This window comes from Zootoca vivipara, chromosome 1 (assembly GCF_963506605.1).
Source record: "Zootoca vivipara chromosome 1, rZooViv1.1, whole genome shotgun sequence".
Classification (NCBI taxonomy): domain Eukaryota; kingdom Metazoa; phylum Chordata; class Lepidosauria; order Squamata; family Lacertidae; genus Zootoca; species Zootoca vivipara.
In genome coordinates this window covers 3,919,237-3,945,789 of record NC_083276.1, presented here as the reverse complement: position 1 = coordinate 3,945,789, position 26,553 = coordinate 3,919,237, and the positions used below count along the sequence as shown (strand labels likewise).

Below are 26,553 nucleotides of genomic sequence, written 5' to 3'. Positions count from 1 at the left end.
ATGTAATTGAAAAATTATTGCAAACTACTACACTTAGTAGTAGGTTTGACAGAAGACTTGTAGCAAAAATCTGAACCGTGGACTGATTAAGGATTTGTAATAACTGGAGTTAGCGATAAGATGCAGAATGAAAATGTAAACACAAAGATCCACAAAAGAAGGGAAGGGAAGTCAAAGCCGATATGATATCTGTATTTTGTTTCTTTTTTGCTGTTATGGTGTGTAAAATGGAAAGCGTAAAAATATATATATTTTAAAAAATAATACATGGCCAAGTGCAAATGCATATTTTTTTATTTTTAGCATTAAGAACACAAGACGAGCCTGCTGGATCAGGCCAGTGACCCACCTAGTCCAGCATCCTGTTTTCACAGTGGCCAACCAGATGCCTGTGGGAAACCCGCAAGCAGGATTCGAACACAAGAGCCCTCTCTCCTCTTCTGGTTTCCAGCAACTGGTATTCAGAAGCATTGCTGCCTCTGACTATGGAAGCAGAGCTAGTAGCTCTCTCCTCCTCCATGAATCTGCCCAGTCCTTTTTTTTTAAAGCCATACAGATTAGTGGCCATGCCTGCCTCCTGCGGGAGGGAGTTCCATAGTTTAACTACGCTCTGCGCAAGGAAGTCCTTTCTTTTCTCTGTCCTGAATCTTCCGTTCAGCAACATTTGGTTACTCACAGAATCCCAGTGCCAAAGAAACAGCAACTCACCTCCACGTGCAGCCGTTGCCTTCCAGATGGCTGCTCGCCTCTCCCCCAGTTGCGAAGTTGGCAGATCCCAGTTGCCCGCCTCTGCTAAATATTTGGGGGCCCACGTGGCACGATGGCATCCCAAGCAACCTGGGGTTCCGGGGGGCTTCTCTTCTGAATCCCAATGCATCCCAGTCGAACCAGTCCGATGACTTCATGCTCAGTGCTAGAGCGCTGCCATGTTCTGAAAGGACCCAAAATATCCCACTGCAAAAGAATAAAAAAGCAGCCATTGATCGCCAGCCTTTGAGCATCATTGCCCTACAGCAACGCGGGAGGAGAATCTGTTGGCTGTCCTAAATAGAGCCTTTTTTTTCCAAACTCCCCTTAGCAACAGGAATCCTATAGAATAGAGAGCCAGACCTCCGAGGCGACCCCCCCCCCTGAAGCACATCAAATCAGAAGCCGCCTTGAAATCCACGGGGCGTCCTTTGAGGTCAATGCACTGCAGACCTGTGGGACCAGGGATCTACCTAGAACCTGCAAGCAAATAAATAGGACTCGTGCAAAAGTCCCTTTAAACAGCTGGGAGGTGAAGAAGGGGCATTGCAAGAACCAAGCATCGCACTAAAGGAGCCCGATTTCTTCTGCACATCGGGAAAAAGAGGGTTGCCTTAGAGCCTTTCCCCCCTTTTTGCCAAGTGGTGCAAGCTTCATTCCTACACAGAGCCACAGCACGCAAGAGAAACGGGGGGAATTAAACCCAAATAAATGTTTTTCCCCCCAATGCATGGCATCTTACGCACACAGGCCTCTTCCTCCCTCTTCCTGCCGATCCAGTAAAGAGGAGGGAGAGAAAAGGCGCAGAGGCAGAGCCAAGCGGCGGCTGCGAAAAACAGAGAGTGGGCTCGGCCAAATGCGAGGCGGGCGGGCGCCGCCAACCTAAGAAGCATTCCGGAGGCGGGGCCGCCTGCGAGCGAGGGGCAGGGATTGAAAGGGGAGGAGGCGGGGCTTCTCCCGCTGAGCGACGCGGCCCGGCAGCCAGCGGGCGGGCTGCTCGCCGGCCGCGTGGGCGGGGCTCCGCGCCGGCCAATGGCGAGCGGCGCGTGGCCCGGAGCGAGCGCCTCAAATCGCCGCGGCCGCTCAGCTGATTGTTTCTTTCGCAGCTGGAGCGAGGGAGGGAACAGTTGGCTGGTTCGGGGAGAGCCGAGCTGGCGCTGCAGGCAGCCGGGCGGGAGGGAGGCTGGCTCGCTGGCAGGGCAAGCCGAGCAAAGATAAATATATATATATATATATGGATTATTTTGAAGCTGGATTTGCCATGAATTGCATGGAGCTGTGAGCCCCCCCACAGCGGGTGGGTGCGCGGGGAGCGGGCACCCCTTCCCCCAGTTTGCACCCCACCCACACCCACGCACCCCTGTGCACAAACCCTGGTTTGCTGGGCGCCCAAGGGTGCCCCGGAGAAGGGGTGCCATGGTGCTGCGGGGCCCCGATCCCGGCCCCGGCCCCCCCTACCCGCTGGCCCTGGGACTCAGCACCTTGCACACGCTCCTCTACGCCGGCCTCTTCCTCTTCGCCTACCTGCAGCTCTGGCTGCTCCTCTACTACCGGGAGAAGCGGCTCAGCTACCGCTCCGTCTGCCTCTTCCTCTGCCTGCTCTGGGCGGCGCTGCGCACCGTCCTCTTCTCCTGCTACCTGCAGGGCGCCCTCCTGCCGCCCCACGCCGGCCACGGGCAGCCCCGGCTGCCGCCGTTCCCCCGCTGGCTGCTCTTCTGCTTCCCCGTCTGCCTCCTCTTCGCCACCGGCTGCCTCCTCAATCTCTATTTCGCCGAGGTAAGTGCCCTGGGGACGGGGGGGGACGTCTCTGTGGGTCTTAAATAAATATATGTAGGTTTGCGTGTTTGCTTGGATTTTTTTGCATGGTGTTTTAAAAACAGAACAAAACAAGCGCGCGCGCACCCGGCAGCCCAGGCACGCCCCCCCTTCCTCCTCCTCCTCCTCCTCCTTTCTGCCGCCCTCCTCTGGCTTGTTTGCCTCTTCTTGTTTACCACATTCTGGTGCATCTGCAAAAAAACTTGGGATGGATTTTCCTCCTCCTCCTCCTCCTGTGTTGGAGAAACTCAAAAGGGTTTTTCTGCAAGCCTTGGCTTGTGATATCATCTCTCTCTTTTAAGGAGGCGAGCAGTTTTGCAGAGGTTGCAAGCGCACACTCGGGCTTGCTGTTTAGGGCTCTGTAGTTCTAGATGTGCATGTAAATATATGTGTTTTTTTCTCCTTCTTGCAAATAAGGGGGCAGTGCTTGCAGAGTACCAGCAACAGCCTCCCAGGTTGTCTCAGCTTGGGGCAGGGACTGCTGTCAGCCATTACGTCATGGCTCCGGAGCCTCTCTCTCTCCCCCCCCTCCCCCTATTGTTGCTGCATTCCTCCTCTCCCTGTTTTGCTTTCTCTCCTCCTTCAGTGTCAAGACCTTTGAAAGGATCTGGCTTTTAACCCTATTTCCATTTTACCTGCTTAGCCCTTTTGATACCATCATCAACCTAGGAAACTCTATTCTGTTAAAACTGTAAGCGAGTTTGCCACTTCCTATAATCCCCCAGAGAAGATGAAAGGGTCAGAACTGAAATATTTTTGTCGCTGTTTTTTTTTCCTTTCTTCTGCTGGGGTTAATTCCCTACCCCTCCCACCCTGTGTCTTGCTGATCAGCTGTTTCCAAACCCCTGCAAACTCCCCCTGTCTCCCAAAACAAAACCACATTCAATTATGTGGCTTCAAGGTTTGTTCCCTTGAGCATATTGCACTGCAACCCCATTATTGTTGAGTTGGGAGTAGGTTACACCGGGTTCTATGGGGTTTATTTCCAGGCAGGTACCCAGGACCTACATACAGCCTCGAACACAAACCTTCTCTCTCCCTATTTCAGTTTTGGCACCCCTTGGCTGAACAGGATGATGCCCCCACTCTACAGCAGTTGGCTGAATTGCCTTAAAATTTCCTTTTATTTTGGTGGGTGTGTTCCTTTTGGGTCTCAAACAACACTCCCCCTCTCTGTGTGCGCGCGCAAAAGTGTCTTGTCACTTAGGATGCGGTGTCAACAATGATTTCATTCTCCCAGGGATGTTCACGTGATGAGCACGAGTGAGAGAGAGGCTGTTATCCCCAGTAAAAATAAGCACTGACTTCTCAAGGCTTGCTTTTTTTTAAGGCTCTCTCTGGGATGGCGAATGAGAGTTGATGCGGGAGTAACAAGGCTGCAATCCTCTAGCACCGTTGAGCGTAGTGTTGCTCTTCAAATGGATGTGCGCAGGATCATTGGACCACAAAATACTGTGCCGCACCTTCCAAGGAGAGGGGGTGACATTTGCAGGTGGCATCATCCATAGGCACCCCATAATCCTTGCGAAGGCAGGCTAAGAGATCAGGGTGATATTGGCTGGTTTCAGCGCTGTTACTAAAACATGACGTACTGGTTCCAAGGTTTTAAGGCTATTGAAGAGAAGTGCTAGAAGAGTCTTGCTCCTCAGAAGGTCTGACTTAAGAGTATTAGGCTTGAAAGTTGTTAGGCATCAATCCAGACCTCGCTGAAGAGCAGGCTCTTAACCAGGGGTTGGCAACCTACGGCCCACAGGGGTCGTTTAACCAGCCCATGATCCGCCCCCGAACTGAGCCGCCTGCTCAGCAAGTCCCCATGTGCTGCGCTAAACTAGCGCGGTGCGGGGACTCGTTTCCGCAGTGCTGGAAATCGTGTCTGCACATGCGCATATGCCGGAAATCGTGGTCACACACGCTCATGCACGCGCACAATCCGGCCCACAGAGGGGTCTCCGCTGGAGTGAACCAGCCCAGGCGAGGTAAACCTTGCTGACCTTAACCTTTGGTGTGCCCTGATTTCTCCCTGGGTAAAGATGACTACTTGTGAGGCGGTAAAGGCAACAAGAAAAGCTCCATTCCATGGCAGGACATCTCTACTCTGACTGGCAGCTAGCAGCTCTCCAAGGTTTCATAGAATCATAGAGTTGGAAGAGACCACAAGGGCCATCCAGTCCAACCCCCTGCCAAGCAGAAAACTCCATCAAAGCATTCCTGACATATATGCCTGTCAAGCCTCTGCTTAAAGACCTCCAAAGAAGGAGACTCCACCACACTCCTTGGCAGCAAGTTCCACTGCCGAACAGCTCTTACTGTCAGGAAGTTCTTCCTAATGTTTAGGTGGAATCTTCTTTCTTGAAGTTTGAATCCATTGCTCCGTGTCCGCTTCTCTGGAGCAGCAGAAAACAATCTTTCTCCCTCCTCCATATGACGTCCTTTAATATATTTGAACATGGCTATCATATCACCCCTTAACCTTCTCTTCTCCAGGCTAAACATACCCAGCTCCCTAAGCCGTTCCTCATAAGGCATCGTTTCCAGGCCTTTGACCATTTTGGTTGCCCTCCTCTGGACATGTTCCAGCTCGTCAGTATCCTTCTTGAACTGTGGTGCCTAGAACTGGACACAGTACTCCAGGTGAGGTCTGACCAGAGCGGAATACAGTGGTACTATTACTTCCCTTGATCTAGATGCTATACTCCTATTGATGCAACCCAGAATTGCATTGGCTTTTTTAGCTGCTGCATCACACTGTTGACTCATGTCAAGTTTGTGGTCTACCAAGACTCCTAGATCCTTTTCACATGTGGTGCTCTCAGATGGGAGTGCTTTTCAGATGGGAGCTGCTCCCTGCCCTACCCATAGCTGCCAAGTTATCCCTTTTTTACAGGGATTTTCCCTTATGCTGAATAGGCTTCCTCGTGAGAAAAGTGAAAACTTGGCAGCTATGGCCCTACCTGGATTTACCAGGGACCTCCTACATGCAAGCAAGATGCCCTGACACTGAGCCACAGAGCATGTCGGCATGCAAAGTTATGCACCCATTGGCTGTGCCCTTCTAGAAAGTGCATTATAGGGCAAATCCCAATGGACTCTGTCCCCTGATGGTTAGTAAGTTGGGGCTTGGGTTCATTTCTGGATTTTCTGCCTCTGGGGGCCCCCCAGAATGTATTTGACAAGCTCTTTCTACATGGTGGTTCCCCTGAGAAATCTAGTGTCAAGTAAGGATCTGGATGGAAGCGTGGGAAATGAAGTAGAGTGGCTTGAGACCAATGTGTCTAGGGAAGGGCAGAGTTCCTCCTGTCTCACAATGATCTCCTAGGTGTATCTGCACTCCACATTTTAAACTGCATTCAGTTTGTTTGCAGGTCTAAAGATTGAGCTGATATTATGGGGTGCAGCAGCAAGGCAGGCCTGTTGACTTTAGACTACAGGGTTAACTGATGTAACAGCTCCTGAAAATCAAATCTGCAGATTAGAAACAATAGTTCTGAAGGAGAGGGAAATCTCTCGTTGATCTGAAGCTTGGAGGGGTGCTCTTCTTCAACCAGACTCGAAGGGTGAAGCCCGTTTTTAAAAAGGCAGCTTGAGGTGGAATCTGCCGCAAATGCCCCTTCTGAACTCCATGAGCTATGAGCTATGAATTCACATCTCAGGTTAGCCACGGAGCAAGGATCCTTAACATCAGTCCCTAGAGATAGATTGTGGAAACTGGTCTAAAAATCTGGCTGCATGGACAGGACAGCATCAAAGAGAAGGCAGACGTGAGACTGATGATTAACCCCAAGCATATCCTGTGCACACTTACCCAGAAATGAAGACCGTTTCTCAAGCCTGTGCATATTTGCTGAGGGATTTTTGAGAAAGCCTCTGTCCCCAAGGAGTTGTTGCCACATAAAATTTCAGGGCCAGGGATGGGGAGATGAAGCCAATGCCATCCAAATTGCAACTGAGGTGCATTTGGGAACAAATAAAATGCATGGATATGTGCCTCCTCCTCGAGAGGTCCGGAGGGTGGCAACACGAGAATGGGGCCTTTCTACAGTGGCTCCCCACCTGTGGGATGCTCTCCCCAGGGAAGTTCACCTGGCGCCTTCATTATACACCTTTAGGCGCCAGGCAAAAACATTCCTTTTTAACCAGGCCTTTAGTTGATCTTGAGGGACCCAGGTGGCACTGTGGGTTAAACCAGTGAGCCTAGGGCTTGCCGATCAGAAGGTCAGTGGTTCGAATCCCTGTGACGGGGTGAGCTCCCGTTGCTTGGTCCCAGCTCCTGCCAACCTAGCAGTTCGAAAGCACGTCAAAATGCAAGTAGATAAATAGGAACCGCTACAGCGGGAAGGTAAACGGCGTTTCCATGTGCTGCTCTGGTTTGCCAGAAGCGGCTTTGTCATGCTGGCCACATGACCTGGAAGCTATACGCCGGCTCCCTCGGCCAATAATGCGAGATGAGTGCACAACCCCAGAGTCGGTCACGACTGGACCTAATGGTCAGGGGTCCCTTTGCCTTTAGTTGATCTTACTGACATCCAACACCCTTTTAGAATGTGGCTTTTTGGGGGGGAGTATTGCGTTTCTGCTTTTGGTTTGATTCTGTGTATTGTGGTCTTGTTGTGAACCACCCTGAGACCTCCAGGTTGAGGGTGATGCATAAGTTGAATAAATAATACCATATTGGCCTGGATATGAGCCGCACCCTAATATAAACCACTCCCTTAAATTCTGCAGGCACTCACACCCGTTCCGTTTTACCGTATGTCTGTTTCAGCAGCGGTATCATAAAAGCCAGTTTTTGTAAGGTCACCAATTTAAGCCGCACTTTAAGTTTTCATGGTCAGAATTTGGGAGGGAAGTGAGGCTTATATTCAGGCCAATATGGTGGTGCTAATAATAATAATAATAATAATAATAATAATAATAAATCAGATGTCGGGAGCTTGCCCCAGTTCCATGGAAGGGGGCACTGAAGATTTTACTGGAGAACTGGTCCCTTTTACAGATCTGGAATATTGAGTCAGGAAGCTTTGCCTTGCCCAAGAATGCCAGTGTGTCTTCTGCCAGGGAATGATTAAGCAGAAACCACCACTGCCACCGTATCCTTTGTAGAGAATTATTTAGCTTGCACAGAGCACCACAGTTGGGAAGCAGAAACTTGAGTGTGCGCAGAACAAAACACTTTGCCATTTGCACAATTCCCCTCGCTGTTTCTCTACTTCCCTTCCTTGGCAGCTCTGCATTTTTGCATACCCATAAGAAGGTCCCTGCAGCTAGATGAGGCCAAAGGCCTTTCTACTTCAGCAGTCCGTTCTCATGGTGTCTGACCTTTGGGTACAGTAGTTCCCTTTTCAGATATTCAATATTTCGGCTTTCTTTGCTTTCAGGCACTTTTTTCCCCCCTCTCATGCGCGCGCGCCCATGCACAGCACTGTGTGTGTGTGCGTATGTGTCTGTACCAGTCTGTGAAATGTTATTACACAAACCCACGGTGCTGCCGCACTAGGAATCCTGTGTGCTGTTCTGGTCAGCTCACCACAGAAAGGATATTGCACAGCTGAAAAAAACACTCAGAAAACAACAGCAAAAATCACAGGGATGGAGCAACTCTCCAAAGATGAAAAGTTTCAACATTTTGGCACTGCCATAGCTGGGGTGGGGGGATTTGCCAGGGTTTTTTGCCCTGGGCGAAGCCCCCAGAGAGACACCATTGAGGCTCCCAGCCTCTGTGTGTACCCAAATGTGCTTGGGGTGTGTGGCAAACTGGATCTTTGAAATAAAGCCTAGCTTTGCCCATTATTTGGGGCTCTTTAGCTTAGCAAAAAGGTGAGTGGGGGGGCATGATAGAACTGTAAAATAAAGCATGGAGGAAGTGGTTAGAGAGAATATTTTTATTTCTCTCTTAATACTAGAACTCGTAGCCCAACCAGTGGAGCTGAATGCTGGAAGATTCAGGGCATGCAATAGAAAGGGCTGTCCTTTGTGCTTGGTTCAACTCTTGAATTTTACCAAGGTGGCCAACAGCTTGGCTCCAAAAAGATTGGAGAAATTCATGGAGCTTAGGGCTCTCTGTTGCTACCCTGGTTTCAGGGTTCCCAACAAGGGTATCTGGTTGGTGACTGTGAGAACAAGAGGATGGATGGGCTACGTGGGACTTTGTTCTCATCTGGAAGGCTCTTACATTCTTTAAGGAGGAAAAGGGGACGTGTTTCTGGCCTTGTTTCCCCGAGTGAAGGCTGTATTGTGGATTTACTCCGCAGTAAGGAGGATCACCGGGTGGCGCTGTGGTCTAAACCAGTGTTTCCCAACCAGTGTGCCTCCAGATGTTTTGGGACTACAACTCCCATCATTCCTGACCACTGGTCTTGCTAGCTAGGGATGATGGGAGTTGTAGTCCCAAAACATCTGGAGGCACACTGGTTGGGAAACACTGGTCTAAACCACTGAGCCTAGGGCTTGCCGATCGGAAGGTCGGCAGTTTGAATCCCCACTATGGGATGAGCTCCCATTGTTCGGTCCCAGCTCCTGCCAACCTAGCAGTTCGAAAGCACGTCAAGTAGTGCAAGTTGATAAGTAGGTACCACTCTGGCGGGAAGGTAAACAGCGTTTCCGTGCGCTGCTCTGGTTCGCCAGAAGCAGCTTAGTCATACTGGCCACATGACCCGGAAGCTGTCTGTGGACAAACACCGGCTCCCTCAGCCTATAGAGCGAGATGAGCGCTGGACCTAATGTTCAGGGGTACCTTTACCTTTAAGGAGGATCAGAAACTTGCATTGGGGTTGGGCTGGATGATCCTCGGGGTCCCTTCCAACTCTACAAATCTATGTACAGTAACAAAGTGGTTTGCCTGCCCTGAAACTTCTGCAGGCACAAACAGTATGCAAAGTGGGCTTGCCTGTCTTCTTCTTTGGCAATCAGTCGTAGCTAAGATTGTCTTCCATGAACACGGTCTTAACAGTGAGTCCGTACCGGTAAGTGACTGTGGAGGCCAATTCTGGATCCACACATCCTTCCACAGTGGGGACATAGATTTCTGCGTGGGAGTTGAACATGGTGAGGGTTTGCCAAGCGTGCCTTCCTCTTTACCCTTCCTCTTCTTCCTTTCATCCTGAGTTCGAGTGTTTTCAAAGCCAATTGGAGCGCTTGCAGGCAAGTGTTTCCCAGTTGTTGGTGTTTATACTACATTTTTTAAAGATTTGCCTTGAGAGAGTCTTTAAACCTCTTTTGTTGACCACCAACATTATGCTTTCCATTTTTAAGTTTGGAACAGAGTAATGTGCTTTGGAAGACGATAAACAGGCATCCGAAAAACACAACCAGTCCAACGAAGTTGATGTTGAAAAATCATTGGTACATCGTCACAAATGCACAACGTGAAGGATATCTGGAGGGAGGGAGCCCTAGGATGGAATAGGGGAAAACCTCACCCAAACCCACTTTTTCTCTTTTTCTGAACAGGTGATCTTCAAAGTGAAGTGTGCCGCCGAATTCAACAAGTACAAGTGAGTCTAACCTTTGGGGGTGGGAAATCGTAGCAAATTAGTTACCACAGGTTTTAATCACAGGTTAAAACTTGCCGCCGATGAATCAACGTGGCTTGATAAATGTGCAAAAGCATTTGAAGGGTTTGCAGCGGCGTCCGAGCTGCTCAGCCTTCTCGGCATAAAAACGCCGTTTCTGAAAACCGCCACTTTTTTCTTCCCCTTTCATTTCAACGTGGCCTGCATTTCAGGGCAATCCTGTTAGGGAAGGAGGAACCTATTGCCTCCCAGGTCTTTAGGACTACAGCTCATGTCAGCTCTGACCATTGGCCATGCTGGCTGGGGCTGATGGGAGTTGGAGTCCAAAACAGGTTCCCAGCATTCTTGTTTCCCTAATTGAGGGTTGGGGAAGCCCCCAGAAAAAAAATTAGCGGTTAAGGTGAGTAGAAGGGGCTGTATTGCCAAACCTTTAATTCTAACAAGACAGCTATTCCGCCTGGCCTTTAATTTGAATTAGTCTGATCCTATTCTCCCTTTCCTCTTCTATGAAGAAACCCTTTCTGGGACCCCACATTTAAATTATACCCTGCTCTCCTTGCTGGCCCTAGTAGGACCAACTTGTTCAGTTAGCCCTGGTGATCATTTGATGTCTACTGACTGGGTTCCCCCCCCCCCCGCAAAAAAAAGGACTCCTGAATTTTTGGATTTTATTGATATTGATGCTGTATTTTATGCTGTTTTTAAGTTGCATTTTAATCAATGCTTTATATTTGTTGTTAGCCGCCCTGCGCCCGGTTTTTAAACCGGGAAGGGCGGGGTATAACTAAAAAATTATTTATTGTTATTGATTATAATAGTTTGGATTGCTGGTACTCAAGGGGTTGGACAAATGCCCCTTTTTTGAGAAGACACCTGATAAGCCAAAAGTGTATGAAGGAAAGAGCTCAAATGGCCCTTTAAAAAAAAATACATGGGGTTATTTTATTTCTTATACAAATATAGAGCCACTCAGTGCCACCAGTATGTACAGCTCATTTAAGACTATATAGGGCCTTTATTCTCAATCATGGAACTCACTGGTGGGGAATCTATATATACAAAAATGTAAAAATTGTGAAACTGCGTGTTCCACTTTTCTCCATAACCGCTTGACCGATCGTCCTGAAATTTTGACACAACGATCCAGGCCACTCCCCAAGCGTTGTTGGGGACAAAAAACCCTCAAATCACACACCTGGGCAGGTATAGACCTGGTTTTCCACCAAGTCAAACAGCGCCCTCAAGTGGCGTTATACCCTCCTCCACCCCTTCCCTTCCTGTGAAATCTAAGCCACACCCGCAAACCAAATGACATCATCAACCAAGCAACTGAAACCACCAAGGCGGCCATTATCAGACCCCTAGGCTCCTGTCAGGCTGCTAGGCCCCCACTTCAATAAAACAGGGGGACTCTGAGGCTCGGAGGGATCTGAAGGGGGCCTATTACCCTCCATTTGACAGACTAATGCACAATGCAGCCATTACCAGACAACCCACAGAGTCTGGCCAGGGCCAAGGAATGGAGATGCAGGGCGGAGGCCTCAGGTCACATTTAAATACTATCCCAAGCCAAGGCCTCGCCTCTACTTTACAGCCTAAAGACTAGGCCTCGGCTCCATTTTACAGACCGGGCCTCAATCTACAGCCCTTTAAATACTATCCCGAATGGAGCCCTGGATGGTAGGTGGGGGGCGGGGAGGAGCCCAAATAGGTCATGGGCTGACATAGGGTGGGGGGAGCAACTGTCCAACAACCACCAAAACAGCCATTCCACCCCTAAAGCCCAAGCCCAAAGCCTATACCGGTGGCTGCATTAATAAACGCCTGGCAGCATTAGGCAGTCGTTCATCATTTCTCCTAACACGCACTTGGGGGCACAGCAAGGGGTTTTCGCTTTATAATTTAGTGGGCGTTGTGTCACATGCGAGGCTCCGGCGGCCATTTTAAGTAAGGGCAGTCGTGCCCCTTTTAACCTAGGCTTCAATTCCCCACTTTGTACTCGAACAGATCTCTTTCCCCACTTGGTTTACGTGTCGCCTCACGGGGGTCCTCTCTGCCCCCTTTCCTTCCCCCTTGTCTCCTGCAGCTAATGTCTTACTGCACCTTAAGGCAGGAATAGCCAACATGGTGCTTCTAGGTATCACTATAATAATATAATAAATATAATTTAAAAAAAATATTTGTATCCCACCCATCTGACTGGGTTTCCCCAGCCTATAAAAATATAATAAAACATCAAACATAAAAAACCAGAATATCTATTGAATTGTATAAGATTTCGAAATGCAGAAACAAAGAAAATCATCAAACCATTAATTCTAGCACACCGGGTTGGGGGGCACCTAAATTGTATAATTTGGCATCTCAATGATTGGTATTATTAATTGTATTATAATTTGTAAGATCCCGTTGCTCGGTCCCTGCTCCTGCCCACCTAGCAGTTCGAAAGCACGTCAAAGTGCAAGTAGATAAATAGGTACCACTCCAGCGGGAAGGTAAACGGTGCTTCTGTGCGCTGCTCTGGTTCGCCAGAAGTGACTTAGTCCTGCTGCCCACATGACCCGGAAGCTGTCTGTGGACAAACGCCGGCTCCCTCAGCCTATAGAGCGAAATGAGCGCCGCAACCCCAGAGTCGTCCGCGGCTGGACCTAACGGTCAGGGTTCCCTTTACCTTTTAAACATTTAACCAACCCCACTCCGATGAAAACAAAACAGTGGAACCAAAATTAAAACATTTTAGCCAGTTGCCTCAACCCAAGAGTTGTTAAATGGGATTGTAAGTCCCATTTCAAGGCGGCAGCCGCGATCCCACAACCAGAAGGCTGCCATGTTGGGACTCTGATGGGACAATATTCTGTTTCTGTTTCCAGGGCCGCCTTGTACGTGGGTTCCATCTTCACCAGCCTCCTCTTTGTCTTTGTGAATTTGACATGCGCGTTGCTGGCGCACGATGACCTCCCCGAGGACCAGCTGCAGTGGACGGTTTTCACCCGGGCTCTGATCAACGACAGCCTCTTCATTCTCTGCGCCGTCCTGCTAGCCTGTTTCATGTGCAAGCTGTCCAAAATGTCTTCGGCCAATGCTTACCTTGAGTCCAAGGTAAGGGTGGGTGGGTTGGTGAGTTGTTGTATTTTCCTCGCCTTAAAGTCTCCCATTTCCGAGGAGGGACGTCAGGTGGCTGGTCTCTGCGAAGTTAAAGTGGAAAATAGAATTCTACCTGAAGCTTGGAGTCCGCCCACACATCAGGGTGTAGAGGCAAGGCAAGCTTCAACGCCGAGGTGCTCCTTTCCTTTGTATATAGTGGTACCTTGGATCTCTAACTTAATCCGTTCCGGAAGTCCGTTCCAAAACCTAAGCGTTCCAAACCCAGGGCACGCTTTCCCATAGAAAGTAATGCAAAATGGATTATTCCGATGGCTGTTAACGACTGCTGATGACTGCAGTTGGTCCTGGGGGGTGGGGGGGAGCAAGGGCTGAGGCGCTAAAGAAAGCTTGATCATGCATAATGAGGTAAGAATCCAATGTCTTTATTCATCCCAGGTGGCTCCATGGCTTTTTCTCCCCAGGACCAATTGCAGTCATCAGCAGTCGTTAACAGCCATCTACAGGTTTACCACTCCCATCAGCCCATCACCCATTCCCATCACCCCCACCCCCCACCCTCTGAATATACATAAGGGTCTGGTGGATTCTGTTTCAGTGTATCTGACTAAGTGTGCATGCACACGAAAGCTCATACCAAAATAAAAACCTAGTTGGTCTTTAAGGTGCAACTGAAGGAATTTTTTTTATTTTCCCTAAAACAGCAATTTAACATGGATCCATAACATGAAAGCAATAAACAACGCACTGCAGTCACACAATCAATCAATCAATCAATCAGTAGCTGAACCGGGTTCCACACAGTCACAAAAACAAAACAAAAGGAGCAGCAAAACCAAAAACGCAAAATAGCAAGAACAGACCTCAGCGTAACACTCAGATCGGAAGCATGACACTCAAAACGGGGCATGTTTGGCTTCCGGAAAAAGTTCGCAAACCGGAACGCTTCCTTCTGGGTTTGCAGAACCAAGGTACCACTGTATTAGAAAAAGGTTCTTAAATCTTCTTTGCAAACAGGCGTGAATGGGCAAATAATTTTTTAAAAAATCTCGTCCGCCTTTGAAAAGATCCCCAATGTAGCTGAACCAAACTTGAAGCAAGAGGTCTTGACACTGATTATGTGGCAGATCCAGACTTGATCCAGTTCCATCCACACTGGAAGTAGTGCGGAAGGAGGGCTGAACATAATGGAAATATATTTTAGCATCTGGCAATCAATGTGGCCTTTTGGTTTCAGATAGTACATGGGGAGACGAGTCTAAAAAGGCCAGGATAGAAATTTTCACGTCGTCCTAGCAAATATGCTGGCTCATTTACCAGAAGTGATGGATTTTGCCTTAATTCTGGCAAGAGTTTACAGTGGTACCTGTGTAAATCCACCCCTGGGCATGTATCCTTCGGGATACACACGCAGCAAACCCGGAAGCATTTTTCTGGGTTTTGCCGTGTGTGCGTGTGCAAAAACGCTCTACTGTGCCACGCAGAAGAGGCACCTCCGGTTGTGAAAACCTTGGGATCCAACCGGATCTCCGGAACGGATCCTGTCTGCAACCAGAGGTACCACTGTACTCCTGAAAGACCTTCATTGGCTCCCAGTATGTTTCCGAGCACAATTCAAAGTGTTGGTGCTGACCTTTAAAGCCCTAAATGGCCTCGACGCTATATACCTGAAGGAGCATCTCCACCCCCATTTTTCTGCTTGGACACTGAGGTCCAGCTCCAAGGGCCTTCTGGTGGTTCCCTCATGGCAAGAAGTGAGGTTACAGGGAACCAGGCAGAGGGCCTTTTCGGTAGTGGCACCCGCTCTGTGGAACACCCTCCCATCAGATGTCAAGGAAATAAACTGCTATCTGACCTCTAGAAGACATCTGAAGGCAGCCATGTTTTTCATAGAATCATAGAGTTGGAAGAGACCACAAGGGCCATCCAGTCCAACCCCCTGCCAAGCAGGAAACGCCATCAAAGCATTCTTGTCATATGCCTGTCAAGCCTCTGCTTAAAGACCTCCAAAGAAGGAGACTCCACCACACTCCTTGGTAGCAAATTCCACTGCCGAACAGCTCTTACTTGAGGTTTGAATCCATTGCTCCGTGTCCGCTTCTCTGGACTGATGTTTTAATGTACTTTTAGTCTTTTGTTGGAAGCCGGCCAGAGTGGCCGGGGAAACCCAGCCAGATGGGCAGGGTACAAATAATAAATTATTATTATTATAATTATTATTATTGAGTCTGGCAGCAGAGCGGGAGCCACTTTCATTTCCCTGCCCATCCACAACTCCTCTTTTTATGGACGCTACCTGCCTCTTGTGACTCTTTCCCTTTCGTGCGTTTGTGGAATGTTTGTGAACGTTCCGTGACCCTGCAGCCTCTCGAGTTCCAGCACGTATCTGAAGAGCAGGCTGCCCGTACGGAATCGGCAGGAAAAAACCCCCAAAGTAGCTCTGAATAAATTTGTATCAATTAGCATAGATTATTCATGGAGCAGAGTCAGTTGTGCACGGAGCTTTATGGGCTTAACCGAAGCGAGGACAGACAGGTCTCTACCCTTGGCGATGATCTCTAAGGACATGGCCTCTTGCCTTCCCCCCCCCCTCACTCAATGCCCGAACCGGTTGCTTTTATCTCTGTCTGGAAATAAGTGTCTGGGCCCAACCAGTCACTACATTAGGGTAGTAAGAGCAGCCTCTCCATCTTCGAGGCTGGTAGAGTAAGCGATTCCTGCTCTGTCGCATCTCATTCTTTATGAACTTGGCATGCTCAAATATTTAAAAGCTGTTTTTCTTTTAAAAAAAGAAAGAAAGAGATGAACACCTCTTCCAGTTCAGTTCTCTCATGAACAATTTACCCAGCATAAAACAACCACTTAAGAAGAAAGATCTGAGCACCAACTTGCTGTATATTTAATGCCCTCTTTCTGTGTATATGTGTTTCTTTTTACAAAAAACAAAAAACTAGGGCACATCTGTCTGCCAAGCCTTGCTTGTGGGTTCCGTCGTCGTCCTCCTGTTCTCCTCGAGGGCTTTCTATAACCTGGTGGCGGTGGCGATCTCGCCGGATCACGTGCCCAGTCCTTTCAACTATGGCTGGGATAACCTTTCGGATAAGGTCAGTGGGCTTGATCCAGGTGTTTTCGAATTTCCATATAAGAGCAGAAGAAGAGTCAGTGGCCTGTCTAGTCCATAAATCCTGCCTTCACATTGGCTGTGGAGAACCCACCATCAGGATTCGAACACAAGACCCACTCTCCCCCAAGGTCGTTTCCAGAAACTGGTAATTCAGACACTTTGCTGCCTCCAACTGTAGAGGCAGTGCACAGCCTTCGTGGCTAGTAGCCCTCTCCTCCTTCATCTAAGGTGGTGGCCGTCACAGCCTCCTGTGGCAGTGAGTTCCATAGTTTAACTGTGCACCATGTTGAAAAGTACCCTCTCTCTTATCTGTCCTGAATCTTCTAAATAAGAGGTGTCCCACAGTGGAAGGCTGCACTCGTAGGACAGTCATCAAGGGCAGTCCCAGGCACTGTGTAGACAAGGCACCCCCCCAAACTCGGCCCTCCAGGTGTTTTGGGACTACAACTCCCATCATCCCTAGCTTAACAGGACCAGTGGTCAGGGATGATGGGAACTGTAGTCCCAAAACAGCTGGAGCGCCGAAGTTTGGGGATGCCTGGTGTAGACCATGGGTAGGCAAACTAAGGCCCGGGGGCCAGATCCGGCCCAATTGCCTTCTCAATCCTGCCCGCGGACGGCCCGGGAATCAGCGTGTTTTTACATGAGTAGAATGTGTGCTTTTATTTAAAATGCATCTCTGGGTTATTTGTGGGGCATAGAAATTCTTTTTTTTTTTTCAAAATATAGTTCGGCCCCCCACAAGGTCTGAGGGATGGTGGACCCGGCCCCCTGCTGAAAATGTTTGCTGACCCCTGGCACTGTAGCCTAACTCCTTGAGTGCTGGACTTGAATACATGCCCTGTTCCCGCAGGTTCGAGGCGAAGAAGCCAGCAGCGAAGAGTACGTGGTTTTTGGGGTTGTGATGTTCCTCTGGGAGTTCGTCCCTACTACATTCCTGGTTCTCTTCTTCCGGGCTCAGAGGCTGGCACAGAACTTGGTACGATCACGTGGGATTTGCGCGGATCACCTACTTTCCCCAGTTAAAAACAGAGCATGCCCCTCAAGCTGTGAAGACCGATTCGAAAGGAAATAATTATTTTTTTTAAAGATTTTGTCGAAGCAAAACAAAATTTCACCATAGAGAGGGAGTTGTGTGTGGCTGTATTTGTGGTGCGTAAGATAAAATCCCACAAAAATAAGATTTTGGAGGGGTGTGGGTGTGTATGTGCTACATTTATTTGGCAGCGCTTTAGTTTAACGAGTTATTTTTTTCAGCTGATGCTAAGCTCCACAAATGTTGCAAATCCTGCAAAGTTTTCTCCCCTCAACTGAAAGAGGAAAAGGAAATTAAAAGAGACTTTCCTCCCCCTCTCCCCCTAAGTGGTATGGTCCCCGGTGTCCGTTTTGTTCACTTAGCTAACAGCCTCTTTTAACCAAACAGGCGCCGGCTGGAATGATAAACAGCCACAGCTACAACTCCCAGGCCTATTTCTTTGACAACCCAAGGCGGTACGACAGTGACGACGACCTTCCGAGGCTCAGCGGAGGAAGGTAGCGTGGTTGATTGGGGCCAGGGCGTTTGGTCGGCACCCCAGTTCAAAGCGTAGTGAAGGGCTGTATAGCTCAGTGGGTAGAGCAAACGCTTCGGAAAGTTGTGTACAGTTGTACTTCCGGTTGCGGCTGGGATCCGTTCCAGAGCTCTGGTCGGATCCCGAGGTTTTCGCAACTGGAGGCGCCTGTTCTGCATGTGCCCGTGGTGCGGTAGAGCGCTTCTGCGCATGCGCAACAAAACCCGGAAAAATACTTTTGGGTTTGCCGCGTGCGTATCCCGAAGGATACGTAACCAGAGGTGCGCATCAGTAGAGGTACCACTGTAGATGTTTTAGCTCCTTGACATCTGGTGGGAGGGCGTTCCACAGGGTGGGTGCCACTACCAAGAAGGCCCTCTGCCTGGTTCTCTATAACCTCACAGCAGGTGGATTTGATTTAAATCGCTAGTCAGTAAGACTTGATTTAATTTTTTTAATATTTTTTTTCCCAGAAAGACTCATTCTTGCTGGTATAGTCTTAATATTTACAACCAGAAGAAGTTTTCATTTTTAGAATAATCAATTTTCAGAGGAGCTTTTACAGTATCAAAATTTACTTATTTGGTTATACTATTAGAAATACATAGACATATAATTATGAAATTATTGTGAGGTTTAATAAGTTAACAATTTATATTTGGACAACTTTTTTGCTGTACTTTATTGGAAGGAGAAAAACAATCATTTCCTTAATAAGAATTTAAACAATTTATTTAACTAAAACAATAACAATATAGCATATGTATCCATGTTTGTTAACTGATGTGATTAAACAATTTTTTTAAAAAAAACTGAGTTTTGGCACATGTGAAAAACTTATGTAACTTAGAAGGCTATAACAGGCATAGGCAAACTTTGCCCTCCAGCTATTTTGGGACTACAACTCCCATCATCCCTCGCTAACAGGACCAGTGGTCAGGGACGATGGGAATTGTAGTCCCAAAATAGCTGGAGGGCCGATTTTGCCTATGCCTGGACTATAAAGTAACTTAAATAGAAAACTGTCTTTAGAAAAAACAATTCCTCCAAAAGCATTTTATTCTAAAAATCCAATTTAAATAAAAAGAAAATTTGATTTAAACTTTAAAAATCCAATTTAAAATTTAAAAATCTGATTTATTTTTTTAAAAAATCATTTTTATCCACCCTGCCTCACAGTGAGGGAACTGCCAGAGCCCTCGGAGGTGGACAATGGGGGCAGAGTTGTCCCTTCACGTACACTGGGCCAAGACCGTTTAGGTGCATTTGGTTTTTGACTGGCTTTCCATGACCCGCAGAACTTCCCTCCCGCCCTCTTCTTTCTCTGCAGCCTGGCTACCCCTCAGAGCTCTGGCTGGTACGGTTCCTTGACGGGGAGCGACAGCTGCGTCATGATCCCGCCTTTGGTGGCCCCTCCGATGGACGTGGCCCCGCTGCTCTTCACCCACGGGAGCCTGGAGTCGAGAAGCCGCCCGAACCCCCGCCTGGTGCCGTAGGACTGGAACTGGCGCACCTCTCGGGGGGGGGGCTGCGCCTGGGTGGGAAGCTGGCCGGAGCGGGGCTCCAACCAGGTGCGCAGGACACGGCAGCAGCTCCCCGCTGGGTCCCCAAATCCCTGGCGTGGCTCCCGAGGTTTCCAGAACGTGGGAACTAAAGGACGGGGGCTTTGCGAAGCCTACTCTTCTCGCCAAGCGGTACTTGCGATGATGGAAGCCGGTGTGGTGAAACCACAGCCCCTTAGAAGTATTCCGTTTCAGTGGGTCAGGCCTTCCAGAGGTTGATGGTACCTTGGCAACCGAAAGCAGCAGCAGCAGTTTTGGTGGCAGACCTTGATGGCTGGGATGCACTGATCTTTGCACTTTTAACCAAACTTTTTCCAAGGAGCGGTCCTTCTCCCTGCCAGCTACTGTCCTCAGCAGCTCGGGAAGACTGTTCTGGGTAACCCTTTTAATTGCACATCCACGGCTGGGGAAGTTTGTTTTCGTCTTCCCCGCAACGACTGGGGCAATCTCTGCATACTAACGGTGGGAACTTTTGGGGGTCGGGTGGGGGAAATCCTTGCTTCCAAACTCTTTCTTTCTTTTTTTAAAGAGTTTTAAAGTGGGGGGAACCGTAACAAAACAAAAAAAAAGACTGTTAACAAGTGTGGCACAAGTGTCGTGGTCTCACAAGGGTTAAGAAGTTACCTTGATTTACTATCAATCTGTTTATTCTATTGGAGCCAATTCTTCATATCTATATATATATATTTTGCACGTGGTGGTGGAGGGCCCCTTGCGACCGACTGACCTACTTTGAGCATTGATTTATAAAACTAAAAAACGGTTCACACACTGGGGGAAGCAGAGCTGTTAATCGGTGGGGCTTTAAAAAAAAAAAAAGACAGAATGGCTCAATGAGGACTAGCTGCATGCTTGCTATGGATATTGCAGAGGCAGCTGGGGGGTGACACCTTGGCTGCTTTTAGCCAGCCAGCTACAGGTGTGGTCCAGGATGGGATGGGAGACCGTTCTCAGGGTTTGCTTGCTTAGCGGCCAGGAAGAAGCACGTTTAGCATTTGGGCAGGCCTATTGCTCAGCAGAGGGGATTTGGGGGGGTGAGGGGATGCCTGTTTATAATGCACACAGCTGTGGGGGCTAGAGAAGCTGCAATCCCCTCCATGTTTCAAAATCCAAGCAGGCTGGGTGACCTCTTCTTATATTGGGGTCATTTCCACCACCTTCTGGCTGCAAAATCTGATTCTGTCCCCTTGTGGCGGAATAAAGACATGTCCCCGTCGCATAGAAGCTCAGATCAGTTCAAGAACCAGGTGAACTGAGAGGCAGGGGGCAGTATCTTGCCAAACTTGGCCTTCCAGCTGTTTTGGGACGACAACTCCCATCATCCCTAGCGAACAGGACCCCAGTGGTCAGGGATGATGGGAACTGTAGTCTCGAAACAGCTGGCGGGCCAAGTCTGCCTGCTTGAAGTGAACATGACTTCAGCAAAAAGGGCCAATTTTAAAACTTGTTGGCCCGAACAAGTTTAGGTTCTTTCACAAGCTCGTCACCCCCACCACCACCACCCCCAATGCGCGTTTGCAGATCAGCCTCTTGGGAGATCCATAGGGCTAGTGTGGGGAATCTTTCACCCGTCAGATGCAACTGAACTATAGTTCCCAACATCCTTGGCCACTGGCTGTGCTTGCTGGGATTGATGGGAGCTGTAGCTCAGCAGCAACTGGTGGGTCCAACCCCCCCAAAAAAGAAACACCCCTTGGCTGAGGTTATGTGTTTGGAGAGTGGCTGTTTTGGGGGCCTAAAGCCATTAAGATTGTCAGCAAATTCCACTCCCGTGACACTAACCTGCCAAAGTTTGCCATTTCCTTTCTCTGCGCTCGCAAATTCAGATGTTTTGTAGAGACAGTGTAGGCAGGCAATTCTTGTGTAATAAGAATTATTATTATTTTACTATTTATACCTCGCCCATTAGGCTGGATTGCCCCACATTTCTTGAGTCTGCATAGATTTCTTGACTCTGGCTTTCTGCTCAGCTCACTCTGACCAACCCTTGCTGCTCTTTGGGGCTTAGTTCTGAGGCTGCTTTGGGAAATGTGCGAAGGTTCATCTCCATTAGCAGACTCTTAACAGCCCCAGGACAAAAAGGATATTCCCCCCCCCTTCCAAGGTATTCATGGAGCAAAACCTCAGGTGCCATCTGTAAGTGTTTTGTTTTAGGAGGGAAACATTTCTCATCTCAGAAGCTCTTTGCTTTCCAAAACTCAAGGTACCTTCCTGCAGTATAACTGTGTAGCTGTCCTTTTCAATTCGCAAGCTAATTCCGATGCCCCACGAGGAAATTTGGCTGGAATAGTGGGTGCATCGCCTGTTCACAGATCGAGAAGGAAAACTACATGTGACACCAGTTTTTGAAGTCACGCCAAAGTGCTGGCAATGTTTCAAGAGAGTGGCTGCAGAGATTGAGGTGTAGCGTCACAGGGTCAAGCCTAGGGCCTCCACCCTGCCAGACTTGTGCCCTTCTCCTCCTCCAGTGTAGGTTTCGCTGCTTTTTATTATTATTTAAATTAACCAAGTTCAGCATTGGGTCCAAGTGCTAACCTGTGGTTAATCTGATTGGAACAAGCCAGCTTCGTAAATGGTGTTTTGAAGGAAACCCCTTTGCGGTAGGGTAAAAGCAGCTGAGCAACAGTAAACTGTGGTTTTTAGCGCTGCCTCAGGGCCCGGTCAGGGTGGCCATTTTAGGGGGAGGGGATTCATAAACATGTTGGTTCCGACGTGAGATTTGACAGCTGCTAAATTTTAAGCACCCCTTGGAAAAGGCCGTATTGGCGTTGCGCGTCAGGATGTGCGCTCTCCCGGCCCCCCTCCCCGAGCTAATGTGAGACAAGGACCCCCTTCTTCTTCGATTGATCCTTGACTCGGGTAAAACAAGCCATGTCTCGAACTCTGCGCTGCCCTCCTTCACCCACCAAAGGCAGATGGCGCTATTAACACCCCCACCCACCCTGTTTTCTTTTCCGCTTAAAGAGTTTTACAATGCACTTGGAGCACTTTATAATTTTTGTTTTGTAGGCGGGAGGGAGGGCATTGTGTTAAGGGCTACAAGCTCCTTATCCAACATTTTGCACTGAACTGCATCGACTAAAGCTGATTTTTTTCCCCCACTCATCGGAGCCACTGCCAGTCAGGACAGCGGGGTGGGGTTGTAGAACGAAGAAGTGATGGCTGACAAGAGGTGGGCGCCCTTTTCGTTCTCGCGGACAGCTGCTTATTTAAACGGAGAAACCCTGCCTGTGCAAGAGTTCCCCCGTTCATGGTATATGGTTTGAGGGGTGCCATTTTGCCAGCTGTCCCTTCAGCCCCCGGCTGGCTGCGCCCTAATGAATGTACGCCAAGCTTTAACCTCCTTCACTCTGAACTGTAACGCCGTTCATGTTTTGAAATAAAGAGGTTTGTTTTTCTCTTGCGAGACGGGAGTTTGCAAAGGCTCGGCTTTTGGTTTTCTTGCTCTTCTTCAACCTTTACAGCTTGTTCCAGCTCGTGGAAGGAGGGGGCGAAGGATTATTGCCCTCTTGACTGGAGACGACAAAACTAGAAAGGGGTGGTGGTGGAGAAATTTGCAGAAGCACCAAAACAAAAAAAAACCCCACATGAACTTTGTAAAAAAAAAGCTGGTCAATCTGCACCATAGACTCCTAGAATGGTATTTTTTAAAGGGGGGGGGGGCAAAAAGCCAAAATGGAATTCTCTGCCGTGGGCCACGAACGCTCCCCTCCAAAAGGTAGCGTATTTACAATGTCTGATAATTTCAACAAAAATGAATGCATTTTTTTAAAAAATAATAATTTGCATGTACCTGCAAGCAGAGCGGCCTTTGTTAACCTGGTGCTCTGCAGCTGTTTTGGACTACAACTCCCATCAGCCCTTGCGGCACAGACCAAAACAGCTGGAGGGGTAGCAGACAGATGTAGAGGTTTTTTTGGAGTGAGGGGAATTAGCAGGATTGGGGGAAATAGCTGGAGGCAGGATGAAGAATGTGCCAATTCTCACCTACCACTGGGGGGGGGGTTGCCTCGGGTGCCGCTAGTTCCCAAGGGTCAGCTCTGAGAAACTGTGGTCCAGGACCTGGGAGAGCAAGGTTCGAATCCCCACATGGCCATGAAGCTCTCACTGGGCCAGTCACCGGCCTCATAGTTGCCAAGTTCCGGCCTGAGAAATAAGGGACTGGACCGGAAGTAGCAGACCGGAAGTAGCGCTGCCGCCATTTTGGAACTGGGCGGAGCATGCTCAGAAGCGACTTTTGATGCTGCTCTGCCCTGTTCCAAAATCGCCGCCGCACCAGAAGTCGCGCTGCAGCCATTTTGGAACTGGGCAAAGCAGCATCAAAAGTCACTTCTGAGCATGCTCTGCCCAGTTCCAAAATGGCCGCCACGCCAGAATAAATCGGAGGGGAAACAAAAAAAAATCGTTTTTTCGGCTGGGAACAGCTGGAAAAACGGGGGCTTCCTGGGGAATACGGGAGACTTGGCAGCTATGACCGGCCTACCTCACAAGGTTTTTGTGGGGATTAAATGAGGCAAACCATGGCGCCATCTAGAGCTCCTTTGGGGGGGCGAGTTATTGGGTGGTTGTTTTTATTTTGATGATGTACTGTGTGGATTTATATTCTGATTTTATCCTGTGAAGCGCCCCCGAGACCTGCGGGTACAGGGCGGTATATAAATTCAAAATAATAACCATCTCTTCAAGGAAACGTACCCGTGTGGGAACATCATTTTGCTCGGCCAGCCTGCCCTTGGCCTCTCTCAGCGTCCTTCGCAATCATAGAATTGTAGAGTTCAGAGGGACCCAAAGACTCAGCTAGTCCATCCCTTTGCAACGCAAATTCAGGAAAATAAAATGAAAGAACAGAGCGTTTTGTTTCAGGTCTGTGTGTCCCACTTCTGTATTCATGCACGTTTTTTTTAATTTTTACAAACCTGAGTCCTTTCCACATCATTTCCCCCTGCAGGTCACAGCTCGTTGAGTACAGTTGCACAAATCATTGCTCAGAATTCCTTTCTCGGGAGAAGTGGAGAGAATCTTTTTTTGGGGGGTGCCCTTCTCCACTAACATTCACAGTAAAAAACTAATTCAGGAGCGCATCTTTTTTTTCCTGAGACCAGCGTAGCAGTTCCAGAGTACGAAGCGTTTTGTAAAATGAGGTAACATTGAGCAGAGAGAGAAGGGTTGGACGGAGGAAACCAACAGGGCACTTTGAGACGGTTCAGGTTCAGTGCTGGGACCAAAAATACTAAGAACCACCTTCCTGGATCAGGCCAAAGGCCCGTCGTCCTATTCTCGCAGTGGGTAACCAGATGCCCAAAGGGGAAGTCTTTGTTGGTTGGATAGTAGCCATTGATATCTTTCTCCTCCATAAACTTGCCTAAACCTCATTTAAAGCCCTCTAGGCTGGTGGTCAAGGGTGGCGCTGTGGTCTAAACCACAGAGCCTAGGGCTTGCCGATCGGAAGGTTGGCGGTTCGAATCCCCGCGACAGGGTGAGCTCCCGCTTCTCGGTCCCAGCTCCTGCCAACCTAGCAGTTTGAAAGCACACCCAAAAGCGCAAGTAGATAAATAGGTACCACTCTGGCAGGAAGGTAAATGGAGTTTCCGTCGTGCGCTGCTCTGGTTTGCCAGAAGCGGCCTAGTCCTGCTGGCCACATGACCCGGAAGCAGACCGGACAAACACCGGCTCCTTCGGCCTATAGAGCGAGATGAGCGTGCAACCCCAGAGTTGTCCACAACTGGAGCTAACAGTCAGGGGTCCCTTTACCTTTAGGCTGGTGGTCATAACTTCTTCCTGTGGAAGCGAGTCCCCCAGTCTAACTATGCCCTGTGCAAAGAGGCACTTTCTTTTATCCACCCTAACTCTTCCAACTTTCAGCTTCCTTGGGTGCCCATGAGTTCTGGCGTTACAAGAGGAGGAAAATGTTTCTCTAACCTCCGTGAAGATGCTTGGAGGTCATCCTTCTCTTAGAAAATATGTCAAGTCACATCTTAATTTTGCCTTTTGATAGCAGCTACACTCTGCTCTAAGTGCAGTCTGCAACTGCGCATTATCAGCTTACCTGAAGCACAGGCCTGTTACCAGGGTACACGACAGAGCTCTTGTAAGGATTTCCCAAAAGAGTAGGGGAGAAGATCTTTGACCCACCAGAAGATCCCTGGGGAAGCAGAGGAAATGTCTGCCCAGCCCAGATCTTGCCTGGATCCAGATGTGCTCAGATCGAGTTGTCTCCCTGGGGAGTGTGCTTCGTATACCGTACCTCCCTGAGGACTGTGCCATACAGCATTGTAGAACAAGGGGTGGTTAACATGGTGCCCCCTCCTGGCTGTTTTGGACACCCAGTTCCTGGCAGTGTGGTCAATGGTTAGGTAGGATGGTGGGAGCAGTGGCCTAGCGTGGGTTGCCGGTGCCCGGGGCTGCGCAGAGGCGGGGAAATGGGTGGAATACGCATGCACGTTCAACTTCCTCACCAGTTCCTGGTTTGCATGGACAAGCCATTTTCAACGGAGCCCGGCTGATGGAACCGAGTGCTGAAATTTTGCTCCCAGGGCAATGGTTAGGTAGGATAGTGGGAGCAGTGGCCTAGCATGGGTTGCCGGTGCCCGGGGCTGCGCAAAGGCAGGGAAATGGATGGAATACGCATGCGCATTCAACTTCCTCACCAGTTCCTGGTTTGCATGGACAAGCCATTTTCAACGGAGCCCGGTGATGGAACCGAGTGCTGAAATTTTGCTCCCAGGGCAACCACCCCTGTGACCCCACCCGCCCACCCCCTGCCCTCCTCCACACTATTCCACAGGGTGGGAGTTCTAGTCCAAAACTTCAAGAGGAGTGGTACCCACTGCTTTAAAGCTAACTTATGTTTGGGGTTCATTTCATTTTTGGGGGGGGTCTTTTTAAAGGGCAGCTGCCGGCTCTCTCATCTAATTAAAATGAAATGGTTCAAAGGCAGGGGTTTCCCCCAGAAGCGGTATCTCCACTACACCCCCTAAAACAGAGGCGGCACCATACCAGGATCCTTGCAAAGAACCTCTGGGCTTGGGCCTGATCCAGAAAGGCACTTCATAGATCCTTAAATGAAAAGTGCAGGCTGAGGATTACTTAACCGAGGTGAGTTTTGCCTTCCACCACTAAGAGAGATTCGGCCAAGTTAGACCCCC

General features: G+C 49.0%; 2 protein-coding genes across 3 annotated transcripts in view; one reads left to right on the top strand and one right to left on the bottom strand.

Annotated features, from left to right (window-relative positions):
* TXNDC16 (thioredoxin domain containing 16) overlaps nt 1-2,410 on the bottom strand; it is a 43,909-nt gene extending 41,499 nt beyond the window's left edge. Inside the window, exons 1-2 of one of the 2 annotated variants that reach the window (XM_060270813.1) lie at nt 2,272-2,410; nt 709-954 (exon numbers count right to left, since the gene is read on the bottom strand). The gene's annotated coding sequence lies outside the window, so the exon portion shown is untranslated. Of the gene's footprint in view, nt 1-708; nt 955-1,493; nt 1,609-2,271 lie in introns of those variants that run through there. The other variant, XM_035099983.2, reaches the window with a different exon arrangement.
* Nucleotides 1,859-22,814, top strand: GPR137C (G protein-coupled receptor 137C). The gene is made up of 7 exons (XM_035100108.2): nt 1,859-2,523; nt 10,009-10,052; nt 12,941-13,169; nt 16,127-16,276; nt 17,150-17,275; nt 17,720-17,829; nt 19,177-22,814. Exons 1-7 carry the CDS (start codon nt 2,164-2,166, stop codon nt 19,340-19,342), a joined length of 1,185 nt encoding a protein of 394 aa, XP_034955999.2. The 5' UTR covers nt 1,859-2,163; the 3' UTR covers nt 19,343-22,814.
* The last annotated feature ends 3,739 nt before the right edge of the window (nt 22,815-26,553 follow it).

Coding starts and splice junctions, on each gene's coding strand:
- GPR137C (XM_035100108.2), top strand. CDS start 2,164: ATGGTGCTGCGGGGCCCCGATCCCGGCCCCGGCCCCCCCTACCCGCTG. Junction 2,524..10,008: donor TCAATCTCTATTTCGCCGAG/GTAAGTGCCCTG, acceptor TTTTCTGAACAG/GTGATCTTCAAAGTGAAGTG. Junction 10,053..12,940: donor GCCGAATTCAACAAGTACAA/GTGAGTCTAACC, acceptor TTCTGTTTCCAG/GGCCGCCTTGTACGTGGGTT.